At 39.0% G+C, this 12,452-nt stretch overlaps 1 protein-coding gene across 1 annotated transcript; it reads left to right on the plus strand.

Annotated features, from left to right (window-relative positions):
• The first annotated feature begins 266 nt into the window (after nucleotides 1-266).
• eef1e1 (eukaryotic translation elongation factor 1 epsilon 1) lies at nucleotides 267-8,360 on the plus strand. Its single transcript, XM_079487631.1, has 4 exons — nucleotides 267-451; nucleotides 1,007-1,204; nucleotides 4,230-4,325; nucleotides 7,253-8,360. Exons 1-4 carry the CDS (start codon nucleotides 368-370, stop codon nucleotides 7,394-7,396), a joined length of 522 nt encoding a protein of 173 aa, XP_079343757.1. The 5' UTR covers nucleotides 267-367; the 3' UTR covers nucleotides 7,397-8,360.
• Nucleotides 8,361-12,452: the final 4,092 nt, after the last annotated feature.

The following is a 12,452-nucleotide window of genomic DNA, read 5'->3' on the forward strand; positions in this document are numbered from 1 at the left end:
TTAGAAGTAAAGATTGGTATCTTTTTACTTAGCTAATAGGCTACCGCTAGTAACTTTTGTGCAAGAGAACATTCCTACACAGAATAACTATCTATTTTATAAGCTATACAAATAAAGAAATGCACACAATACACTTAAAAAGGTCTAACAGTGCAATCATATTTATATTAAATAAATAAGGTAATAATACTTTAGTAAGTGGTAGAGGGGTGTTTTATGCACATGCTTTAACACGTACTTTAAATCACGCGTGTGAACGAGCACGTGGTCTGATCTGTCCACCATGACATGGGTAGGGGCGGGATTATAGCATTTCCTCCAATCAGCGATCGCTCTCAGTGAGAGGCAGGTTTCCTGTGTGACCAAGATGGCGCTACGGGAGCTGAGCTCGCTAGAGAAATGTTTAGGATTAAAGAAGCCTAATAAATACAGCACACAGGGAGAGAGGAAGGTGAATGCATACAGATATAAAGCCTTCGGTTTCACGTGTGCCTATATACGAGTGATGCGTTATATAGACGTGTGTGTCTGTGTGCGGTTGTGTCGTGTGTTAGCATTTGTCTTTATTAATGAATGAATGATGGAAGCGGCAGTCGTATGTGTCTTTGTGGAATTTCTGATTTCAATTATTAACATCTTGCTCCGATTTTTGATCTCTATAAACGTATTTATATGCGTGTGTGGTATTAGACTGAAGATCGGAGGTGTTACTGTGACAGGTGGAAACAGTGATGACAATGGCACACAAGACATGTCACAAACCCATATTTCTCAAGAGAATATAAATACGTCATTCAAATGGAGTGAAACTCAAACCCACCTGCTGCTTTTTGGGGTCACAACCAGTTGTATAATCTGATATGATTGTATTTTAAGTTAGTTTTGTAATATGTGCATTTGTGATCCGGTGTTGATATGGATTTTCCAGAAGGCCAAAACAATGTTAGTACCAAAAGCTCAAAACACCTTGTTAGTAGACGTGTCATATTTATTACTTCAATTTTAGGTTCCTGTTCTCCAGAACAGCAATGGAGCAGCATTGGTTGGTCTGGTCACCATAGCGTCTCGTCTGGTTCATGAGGCCAAGAAAGCAGAGCTGCTGGGAAACAGTGCCGAAGAGAGAGCTGTGGTCCAACAGTGGCTCGAATACAGAATAACACGAGTGGACAACTGTCCGAAAGATGAGCTCAAAGTTATCCTGAAGGTAACATCATTATGATTGTAACAATCACCGTTGGATATATCGCTTCCTTTTTCTATGTGTCACTGGTGTGTGTGATACTGTCCTCATACTGTACAGTTACCCTTGTGTCAGATTTTTCTTTAGTTAAGATTATTAGATCACATTCAGACTGCCTGCTAAAGTATTCGACAAAATATATAAAATTCTAAGCACATGCATAAACACCCTTTACAAAAATGACATACTTTGTCTGACTATATTGATTTCGTTTTAACCGTAAATTATTTATTATCACGGGGAAACAAACCGCTGAGAGTTTGTGTAAAAACCACCAAATGTGTTGTGGAATTGGAACAGCAATGATTCCTTGAGAATATGATTATCTGAAGTTTTATCATTGACTTAATTTAAGGGGTTGCCATGTTTATAATTTCACATCAACGTCTTTTTCGATCCCTTTGTGAAGTCTGTAAATATCTATCTAAATCATGTTCAAGAGATTCTGATTCATGGAGATGACGGCCTTTCATAGTGTCTGAAGAGAATGCCTCTTCAATCAGATGACCCAGCATCTCTGCAGTCACATGAGTTTCTGACCAATAATAGTTGAGGTCTGGAGCAGAATCATCCAAACTGCAGATTGACTTTAATTGTTAACATTGAGCTTAGCAGGGGTCACATGCTGTCATGCGATCATCTCAGAAAGGTCTGTCTTTGGACGGTGAGTGTAAAGAGTTTTTAACACAGATGCTCAGCAGGACGAAGCCTCTCGGCGGCAGCTGTCACTGTGTGGTGCTGGGTTCTCTGTGCATGAGTCTGGAGCAGAGCGCTGCTGATCGCTGGTTAATAGTGGCAGTTTAAGCAGTAATGAAGGTCCGATGTTTTGCCCAGGGCAGGTCACTGTCTCACGGTATCACACAACTCTGAAAGATCACAACATTTAAAGTGAGAGAAACTACAGCCTGTAGCAACAGTGAGACTGAAACCACAAACTACAATGACTTGGATGAAACTCATACCATACAGGTGTTTTGAAAAGTCTCTTGCTGTCATCTATGAGATAAGCTCCATGATGTGGAAAACACCCAGAGAATCCAGGGATAAAAACGAAATGTACTGTATACTGCGCTATAATGTGACTGGATTAAAGAAAATTTGGATTAAATCATTTTAAAAACTTCTGAATCTTAATGGTTTTGAAAGTAATGTTTTTCTCACTACATTTGATTTAAAATATAAAACGTAAATAATTAAGTTTTTAGCTCAATCATTTGAATACTATGTTATTGAATCAACCCCATTCAACAATCTTATGTAAAGTTTTCTTAAAGGTGCAGTCTGTAGGATTTAAATGAATGACAACGTTTTATAACCATTATGTTATAACAAGTTGTGGTTCGTTTTGCCATGCGATGTGTGACTGTAAGCCAGTGCTGCGAGATGCTGCACACATCTATTCCGTCATCATCTGACCCATTAGTACTGTCTTGTACTTTTTTCTACTTCTAGCTTTGTATACAGGTTGGCTAACTGAGACCAGTTTTACATAGCATTGTTGTTCTTTTGTTGCACATATTGGTTCTTTTGTTTCCCCTACTCTATAAGTCCCTTGGGATAAAAGCGTCTGCCAAATGTAAATTTAAAATCAATTTATCGACTTATTGAGCCAAATATACAAATTATATTTGTATTATTAAGATTTGGGATAAGTGGACAAAATATATAATATTTTGCTAGTGGTTTTTGGATATTATAGTGCAAAAATCTAATATTTTGTACTCCTGAAAAACAGAAGTTACATGCTGTTATTCTACATCAAATTCTTTTTTTAACAAAGTTCCGTCACAAAACCAGTATAAGCTTTTAGAGCATAGCATGAGTAGAGGAATAGGGACGCTGTGTGTGTGCGTTTGCATAACGGTGGCTCATCTGAACACTGTTCACTGCCTCCATTAGCCCTCAAGACGGTGTAGTGCAGTGTGCTGAAGATGCTCCTGTCCCCTGAGACCTGAACACACACCACCCCCGCTGTAGTATCTGACCTTAGGAAAGTTTCACATCAAACTTTCGCTCGGTTAGCTGAGGAACAGGAGATGGACAGCCTACAGATACGTGTTACAATGCAGTGTGTTCAAGTTGTGAGACCGCAGCCTGTGGATGTGTATATGATCCTGATACTCGTCTTAATATTCTGCTGTGGCTATGCATATACCTTCTGCATTACATATTGTAACCGGTTTTAAATGCCCTGATTTTGCCTCACGTTGTTATGATGAATGTGGTAAAACTGCATATTAAAAACATCTTTTCTATCACCATTTGTGATATTTTTCATTAACAGTTTTTCGCTGTATTAGTGACATTTTTTTGGGGGGGTCTTGAGGCCTATAAGTCACCAGCAAGTGTAGAAGCTTTTAAATTGCAGTATATGCGACAGCATCTTTTATGGTTTCGCCGGTTTAGAGCATGTTTACACGATTAAAATCAGAAAACGTTTTCCTTTGCGTTTTTGAAAAGTTTAACGTACACTTGACAGCATTATCAAAACGATCTTCATTTACACAGATCGGGGGAAAATGGGAAAAAAAACATTTCATTATGAATGCTAGGCCAGTGGATGGCGCTACAAAGAAACGCACATACACGTTTAAAGGTAAAAGTGCTTTTAATACACCGCATGTATTATATGTTTATAGTTTGTGAATATAGTTGTGATTCAGTAAATCGTGTTTTTGCTGGAGAAATTAAGTGTGTCTCGCAGAACAAACATGCAACATGGAGTCTTCCATTATTGGTTCCGACTGAACGCGTAATCTGCATGCGTATGACCTCGTGTTTTTGGAAAACGCCGCCTTCAGAGTTCACACGAAAACGATAATGCTGTCGCTTACAAAAACTTGCACTTTGAGACCCGTTTTCAAACGTTTACGTTTTCTGTCCTCAAAAACGCAGATGTCGTCTAAATGAACAGCCAATACGCATAAATACTTTCCGTTTTTAGGTGAAAACGGCCTCTTAATAACCTCTCTTTTAATAATCTTTTCAGGAACTTAACCATTACCTGGAGGACAAAGTTTATCTAGCTGGGAATGTCTTCACGCTGGCGGACATCCTGATGTACTATGGGATTCACCACATTGTTGTAAGTCTTTCCGTCGGCAGTAAACTTCAGTCATTCCAGAGGAATGAGACACATCTTCAGTTAAAACCGTCAGATGCTTCAAGCGAATAGGAAACCTGATACAGCAGAAAAGATGAGACACAAAGTGATGTCATTTCCCAGGACAGCAGCCAAGATAGTTTAAGGAGCCTGAAGGAGGCCTTTGAGAGGAAGAGAGGGAAGAAATGAGTATTAGAGAGAAAGGAAATATAAGATCATGCCTTAACTTGTTTGACTGATGGAGATTTGTCACAGCCTAGAAGGTATCGGTGTGTCACTTAGTTGAAAAGGTTAGTTAGACATAGTGGCTATAAAAAGTACTCCCTCCGCACCCGTGGAGGTTTTGAGGTTTTCTTGTTTTACAGCATCGGGACCACACAGGATTTGATTTAACTGATCAAAGGAACATATTTTTGAATAATAGTTTTAACTAACCGATTAATATGTCTTTACAACAAAAAACTAGCGTTTTTGGTGAGTCTAAAATAATTTCTTACTTATTGCTACCTTATAACAGCTCTGAGTCCGACACCTATAATGCCCAATGAGTTTAGAGAACACCTGACAAGAGATCATAGGCACTTCCTTCTTCCAGAATCACTTCAATTTTCCTTGTTAGTGCTTCTCCTTTTCAGTTCTCCCCACTCATTTTCTAAAGGGTTCAGGTCAGAGAACTGGGATGGCCATGACAGAAGCTTTGTCTTGTACTCTGTGACCCTGTTTTTAGATCTTTTTCCTTTTGGAAGATCCAAACTTGGCCAATTATGTGACTCCTAGCAGGGGCAGTCAGGTCAGAGTCCTGCACGGGTCCGATTTTGTAAATCCGCACCCGCCCGTACCCGCAGTCATTGGAACTGCATCCGACCCGTTTTCCGACACTAGCACTTATTAAAATCTGCACCCGACCCGACCTGCTTAAAATAGAACCGACACCCGACCCGCACCCGAAATAAAATCAGTTTAGCCAGCCAAATTTTAGACACACTTACAAAAATGTTTATTGCCAGGTCATACAGAAGTTATCACACGACCATTAACACAATGACAACAGCCTACGCTGTCAAAAGAGCTAGGCTAGCCTATAGGCTATATGAAGAACATGGCTACGAAAACACTGAGTGATAACATTTTAGGCTACCAACCGGCCTGTGCATTAGTCTACTTAACTATAGCCTACAATTGGGGCTGAGACGTGGATCCAATATCTAATGAGGGCAATTTTGGCCTGTACCTTTTCCCGAGGGGATTAGATCCTGTTTGTGGTGGCGTGAAGGGTCTAATATCATTGCATACAAAGTTCACAGACAGTCTGGTTATGGTGTCCTTATCATCTCTACGAGGCACCTTAAGTTCTGTTCCCTTTGAAAAATACTGTTCGATAGAACTGCTTGGTTTGTTACCACAGTTGTCTGCGTGTTTCCTCATCGATGAAGTTCCACATTTGCGGCTATCGAATACAAAAACCTTAAGGCAGGTTTTGCATGCAGCAAAGCCTTTCACAATATTGTTTTCCTCATCTGAGATAACTCCAAATTTCTCCCACACACTGGACTTGATTTTTGATGAGGTATTGTCGACAACTTTACAATCTCCACTAGCTATTCTTTTCTTTAACTCCTCAGGATCCATCTCGACGACTGCCGGCAGATCGCGCGGTTGTGATTTTTTAAAAGTGAAAGTAGGCATAGAGAGTTCTGGGAAAGCGCGGGCATAAATAAACTGATATGGATTTTAAATTATTTTATCAACTTGAAATACAGACATATTCTTGTGGATGTGTTAAAATATGCATAGGCCTATATTTTTACGTTTGCACGTGACTGTTTTAAAACCGTCTTTAGACCCGTGTTTCCCCCTTGTCCGACCCGACCCGCACCCGTATCCGACACAGTTGGATATTTTTCACCCGTTCTAGCAAAATTTGCGGGTCACCCGTCGGGTACCCGCGGGTACCCGAACCCGTGCAGGACTCTGAGTCAGGTTTTTTATCTGTTAGTATTTGCTTGAATCCAAGTTGTCATCTATTTGAACAAGATATCCAGGATCGCCAGCAGATAATTAGGCCCAAAACATTAAAGATACAGCAGTGTATGTCATTTTACACATGGGGTACTTTTATCCCTCTGTGCCCCAAACCCATCTGGATTTTCAAACAGGATGTGTTCTTTGGTCAGATAATACTTAAAAAGAGCTTTTTAGCAGCAAACACTCGAAATTGTTTTGGTGAACACAGGAATAAAAGTTTAGAAAATGAGTGGGAGAACTGAAAAGGAGAAGCACTAACATGGAAATTGAAATCTGAAGGGGAGTGGTCTGGAGTGATTCTGGATGAAGGAATTGTCTCTGATCTCTTGTCAGGTGTTCTCTGTACTCATAAGGCATTATAGTTGAAAGAAGGTTGTAAAAAGTACTGAATAAAAGGGTATGAATAATTATGAGCAATGTGTAATAGAAAAAAACATTAATTTCATAATGAGATTCCCCTCCCCATTTAAAATTCATATTTTCTCATGAAATAAAATATCTAACTGCTTAATGGTGCAGATTTATTTTTACAGCATTCTTTGATCGTACTTACCTAGGGTATGAATCATTTTGAACTCAACTGTACATTAAACAATATTGAATGTTATAAAGAACTGTAGCTCTGATCAGCTTTTAACAAGTCATGTTACTTTTACATCTAATCTTATTACATTATTGTATATTTCTTTTAAATCTGTGATCACATTTTTTTTTTATTTTGTTCACATCATATAAAGACAGATTATGTTCATTGTGATTGTTGAGCAATAAACCGTTAGTTCAGATGGGGTAAAGTTTATTTTGCAGGTGTTAAATTGTATGTCTTTGTAGTGATATTCTTATAGATTTTATTTTCAACGTCTCATTTTTGTTTTCTTTCTCAGGTAGAATTGGCTATACAGGAGAAAGAGCGTTATCTGAACGTCACCAGATGGTTTGATCATATCCAGCATTACGCAGGCGTACGGCACCATCTGCCTCCTGTGGTGGTTCTGAGGAACAGAGTTTACCCAAGTGGTCACCACTAAACACCTTGACTTTATTAAATGTTATCCTCCGTTGTTATGTAAAACAGACCTTGAGGTCACTACATCAGGTCTGACATTAACACAAATCTTCAGGACAAGTCAAGCAGATCTGGTTATATTTTTTTTAGTCTTTTACGTGAAATGAGTTTATTATGAACATAGTTTCTTTGTTCTGGCTTTATTAAAATTCTGTGTGTCAGGGTACCAAGACTTCACAAGCCGAAGGAAAGGAATGCTCTTGTGATCTGTGGAAGACAATGAACTCTAAAAATGTCAAAGAAATAAATACATGAATGTTGTTTCAGGGAATTGTTTGAGGCAGTTATTTAAGTAAAACTGAAATGATTAAGTTGACTCTCGTTGTTTTGTTCATGAGTTTGTTTGGGATTTCAGTGTTGGTGTGGGAGGTAGTCTGGGTTTTGAGTGGATGTCATGTTTGTTCTCTGGGAATTTAGCTGCTGTGCCCTCCTCATTTAGATGTGCTCTTCATTTCGATCTCATCTGTACTTGTTACACTGTTTCCTGTTGTAAGAACCTGTTTAACCAGCATACACCTTTATCCACATTGATCTTAGGTCTGAATAGCAAGCAGTTTTACGGAAGAACTTTGCTTGAATTCAAATTTTCGGGACATAAGAGGATATTAAAAAGGGTTATTGCTTTTCAAGTAAGGGAGACTAATTTCGGAAAAAATAATGCAAAAGTCGGGATTGTCTGTTGCTGTACAGTGAAAAATCTTAAATTAGTCTAAAATCATTTATTTATTATCCCCACTGCATATTCTGACTGTTTAATTTTATTATACTTTATTTTTTTTCTAAGCCGCCTTTCATCTGTTCTCAGGTCTCTGTTTATTATTGTCATGTTGTCCTGTGCCAATAAACCCCCCAAAAAAGAAAATGGCTGTTTTAGATTCCTTAAGATCTATGACACATCCTATTTTTGCAGAATTCAAAGAATTTTCATCTGACATCAGTGTGTCCATAGAGGAACCACATTGGAACAAAGCGATGTGTGTTTGCGAAAATGAAGGCTGAAGAAGCGACAGATATCTCAGTCATCAGAACAGCCTTGTGACCTGATAATGGCGAGATGCACAGTGGACCCTCTGTCTGCCTGTTTATTTCTGTCTCCAGATTGAATTGGGGGCTAATGTAAAAGAAGCTTCCCTCATCAACATGAAATTCGTCACATCTACAAGAGATGATCAGGCCACATCTAGCAGATGTTCATGAATGAGGAGCTTTAAAGAGATTTCAGATTTAAACAGTTCTGAAACATTAGTTCAGGTGTCGTGGGGTTACTTTACCTCCAGCATCTAAATGAAGTCATGAATGATCTTAAGAATCAACAGCAGGAGATCTGAAGCACGTGCCAATTAGTTTCCGCCTTGCTCGCAAAGTTTGAGGCAGTCTTCATGGGTGGACTTAAACCTTCTGCTTTCTCGCTGAGTTTTATAATTAATTTCCTACAGTTCTTAACATGTCAAAGTTCAATAGGATTGGGGTGTCAGCTCTCACACAGGGTCCGACTCACAGCTTGCCACAAGGTTAATAGACGAGGAACCACCTATTGCTTTCCCAAAAGGATCTAGGGCCAAATCAAAGACTCCAGGCACACCAGGATCTGGACTGTTACACTTCGGTTTTGCCTTTCCTTTGAACCAGCAGGATCTTCAGTGAAGAAACTTTGCTATATAGGTATCTCAGCGGGACGACCGTCCAGTAGTTCTGGCGAGTTTAAGAGTGCTCAAACAAAGTACCAGACTTAACAGCCGCGACAGACAGACACACTGGAACTTTGCCAGGCCACGCTCGCGTTTGTTTACATCCTGTCCCCCACAGTGCCTGAAGTTTCACCAACTGTTAATTGTGTCTTGTTAACAAGATAAAGAGCTGCATGCCAGACGAGATGTGTTGCTTCGAAACCACGAGGCTCTGATTGATTCAACCAAACTATCAGTGTTGCGTGGGGCGTGTTAACGCAGGGTAAATGGTTGTGACAGCTTGCGTGTTATCTGCATTCAACAGGACGTGACAGTTCTACCATGCACTCATAAAGAAGGCATCTGATTGTCTACCCCAATTACATGACTGAAGCAAAACAGGAAAAATAAATAAAGTTACATGGTGGTAACGTGTCAATGCGCAAATTATATCTTTACGTTTGCGAGAATCAAAATTCATTTTTAGGCAGTATAATTGTCAAAAACATTACTGGCATTGTGACTCAACATGTCTCAAAGGCAAGTCCATTTTACACATGCAGCTATACATGGTATTGTGCTCTTCGGAGCTAAACATAAAAATCAAAGGCCTGTCAATCTTTCTTAGCAATGAAAACGCATAATACCACGCAATGGCTCAGTATGTATGTGCAGTGCCTTATTTTATTTGGGGCGTCCCTTTACCTGGAAGTTAACCGCTGCAATACTATGGCGGAAAGATCGCAGATGCGCAGTGGATGATTCTGGATGATTCTGGCTCACTTCATCAATCACCGAAAGCATCTAATGTAAAAGAAGGTGCTAAAGTACATGTGTGTGACCCCAGGCACCATCTTGGCACCTTTACACGGACACGGATGACAGACTTTTCCAGAAATAGACTCTCTTCTCCACGGAGCCCTGGCCCAGCTGCACGAAACTGGCTCCTGAAAGGAATATGTGGGCCTCGTGCACCATGTGTGTGCCGAGATGCTCATTTGAGGGGTTATGGATTTGGCTTGAGGGTACCAGAGGTTTGGAGAAAAGACGGTAAAAACATCCTCCTGGAAGTCAAGAGATGTTTAGGGGCCAGGCACAGAGGGTTTGTATCCATTCTCTGTATTTTTAGTCTTGTGCTTCAGTGTTGGTATAACCGAACGGTTAAAAAGAAATTTGGCAAATTTGTAGGGAACAGTCTGAACAGTCAAATATGGGGTTTCTATCGTAAACCCTTTAGGCCACCAACGGTTCAAACTAATCGATGAAACCAAATACAATATCTTGGAATCGACCAAGATCAATTTGTTTTTAATTTCCGTGCAACCAGATTAAGATTTCAAATTTCCCCAAAGTTTTTATTAAATCTTTCTCATATTGTAGACAGATTATCCTCATATCATGACTTTCAAAATATATTAACCATTTTTTGAGTCATTTTGCCATGAATCTGGGTTTTATAAGGACATACAGTATATGCCCGGTTTCAAAGACAATGCTTAAGGCTAAAGTTATAGTTTTCTTACGTACTTAACTGAAAATAACTTGCCCTGACATATCGTAAACTATATCAGTGCCATGGTTTGTCTCAAGATGCACACCAGCATTTTTCAGTAAAAGGGACTTCCCTTATATCCTAATTTAACTTACTAAGGCATAGTCCTGGTTTAGGCAAATCCTTGTCTGTGAGTACAATCTTTCCATTTCCGTTTTTCCAAAGTCAGTTAAATAATGAATAAAAATACATTTGTATTTCAATCTCACAGTAACTATTTTATGGTGGCACTTAATTGTAAACAAGTTGTTTTGGAATTCTGTTCTTTGGATTGTGCTTGTCGCACGATTATTCTTCCTCATCCTGAAATGATTGAATAAAGTTTTAATTTCAACCCATTCTGAATTTCACCTTGAAACTTCGAAATGTTCTCTTACAGGCTCATCTCCAGAGAAAACATCACAAGAAAAGTTCAATGAAATAAAGAATTATTACAAATGTCACAGAATCAGCAATTTTTTTTATAATGTATTTCTAATTTTGTCCATTTTGCTTACCCTCATCGTCGTCTTCGGCTTTTAATTCAAAGGTGAGATAGTGAGCACAGACTGGAAGGTTTTCTACAATGCAACAGAACAAATCAAAGACTCTAAATGACCAGGTATAAGGGATCTGTTTATGTTCAGGAAGAAAAGCTGCAATTGTACCTCTCCACTTTACACTCTCATTTCACAAACAATTGGGTATCTGCTTTCATATATGGCCCACCTAGCTTCGGTGGCCCCCTTTACCCCACAGGTCTTGCCAGAAACCTTAAACAAGACCTCCTGTCTTAATGTTTTCTGAAAGGATGTCTCGGGGTGCTGTGAGAAGTGATACTGAATGTAATTCCAACTGAAATGGTATGACAAAGAGAATAGCTTTTTCAAGCTCTTTGGAGCTCCAGAGGCATTAGAACTGATAGACTAGAGTCCAGCCTGCAGTTGTTTATCAGAGTTCATGTTTCACGGGCAGTGCAGTGCCCTCAGTCATAGCCTACTAATGGCCATTGGTCACAAAACATCTCATTAGCATATCTTCCGTTCATATTTGTCACATCGGTTGTGAATTTTTAATCTCTGCTTCATTACACTGCAGGTTTTAATTCGTCCCGACTAATTTATTTCAACCTGGAGAGAAATGAAGAGTCATCTTATTCCTGTCATGTGTCTTTAAATTAAATAACCCATGTTTGACAAAACCATTAACTGTTGGTGATAAAAACTACTAAAGCAATTCTGTTCATTGAAATCAAATCAAATAAAGACCAAGATGTTATTTAATAAACTTAAAGAAAACAAAAAATAGAAGCTGAAAAAGCGAAATATGTTAAGGCACTAAAATGAACTGAAAATAATTTAAAAATAAGATATGAAAATAAGAAAGGTTAGTAATAAAATGATAAAAAGCACACATCGAAATGGCCAACAAAAATACAGTTCACTAAACTCATTTAAAATATGAATTAAACTACAAAAATTGTTATAGATAGAATGAATCTACCCCTTAGGATTCAAAAATCTACCAAAGCCTTTCATGTTCGATTTTCAAGTGATTGTTTTGTGCATTTTGTGTCAAATGTGTGTTCATCTCAGTCTTGAGAACATTGATAAAGAGACTAACATTGCAGAACATTATCTTATCTCTGTGTTTGATGCTTTCAGCAGGCAAATCAGCGGCTGGCAGTCAGAAGGCTCTTTTCTAATGGATTAACCTTGACAGGACATGCTTATGAACCAGAAGTGTACCTTTTACTCCTGCATGACTGTGTCCCCGGTGCACAGCCTGCACTGTTCACCGCGCTGTGTGCATGTCTGCAG

Source organism: Barbatula barbatula (genome assembly GCF_947034865.1).
Source record: "Barbatula barbatula genome assembly, chromosome: 23".
NCBI classification, from domain to species: Eukaryota; Metazoa; Chordata; class Actinopteri; order Cypriniformes; family Nemacheilidae; genus Barbatula; species Barbatula barbatula.

Excerpts from the sequence above, each read along its gene's own strand:
- eef1e1 (XM_079487631.1), top strand. The coding sequence starts at position 368 with ATGGCGCTACGGGAGCTGAGCTCGCTAGAGAAATGTTTAGGATTAAAG. Across the intron at positions 452-1,006 it reads GCACACAGGGAGAGAGGAAG|GTTCCTGTTCTCCAGAACAG; the intron begins GTGAATGCATAC and ends CTTCAATTTTAG. Across the intron at positions 4,326-7,252 it reads ATGGGATTCACCACATTGTT|GTAGAATTGGCTATACAGGA; the intron begins GTAAGTCTTTCC and ends TTTCTTTCTCAG.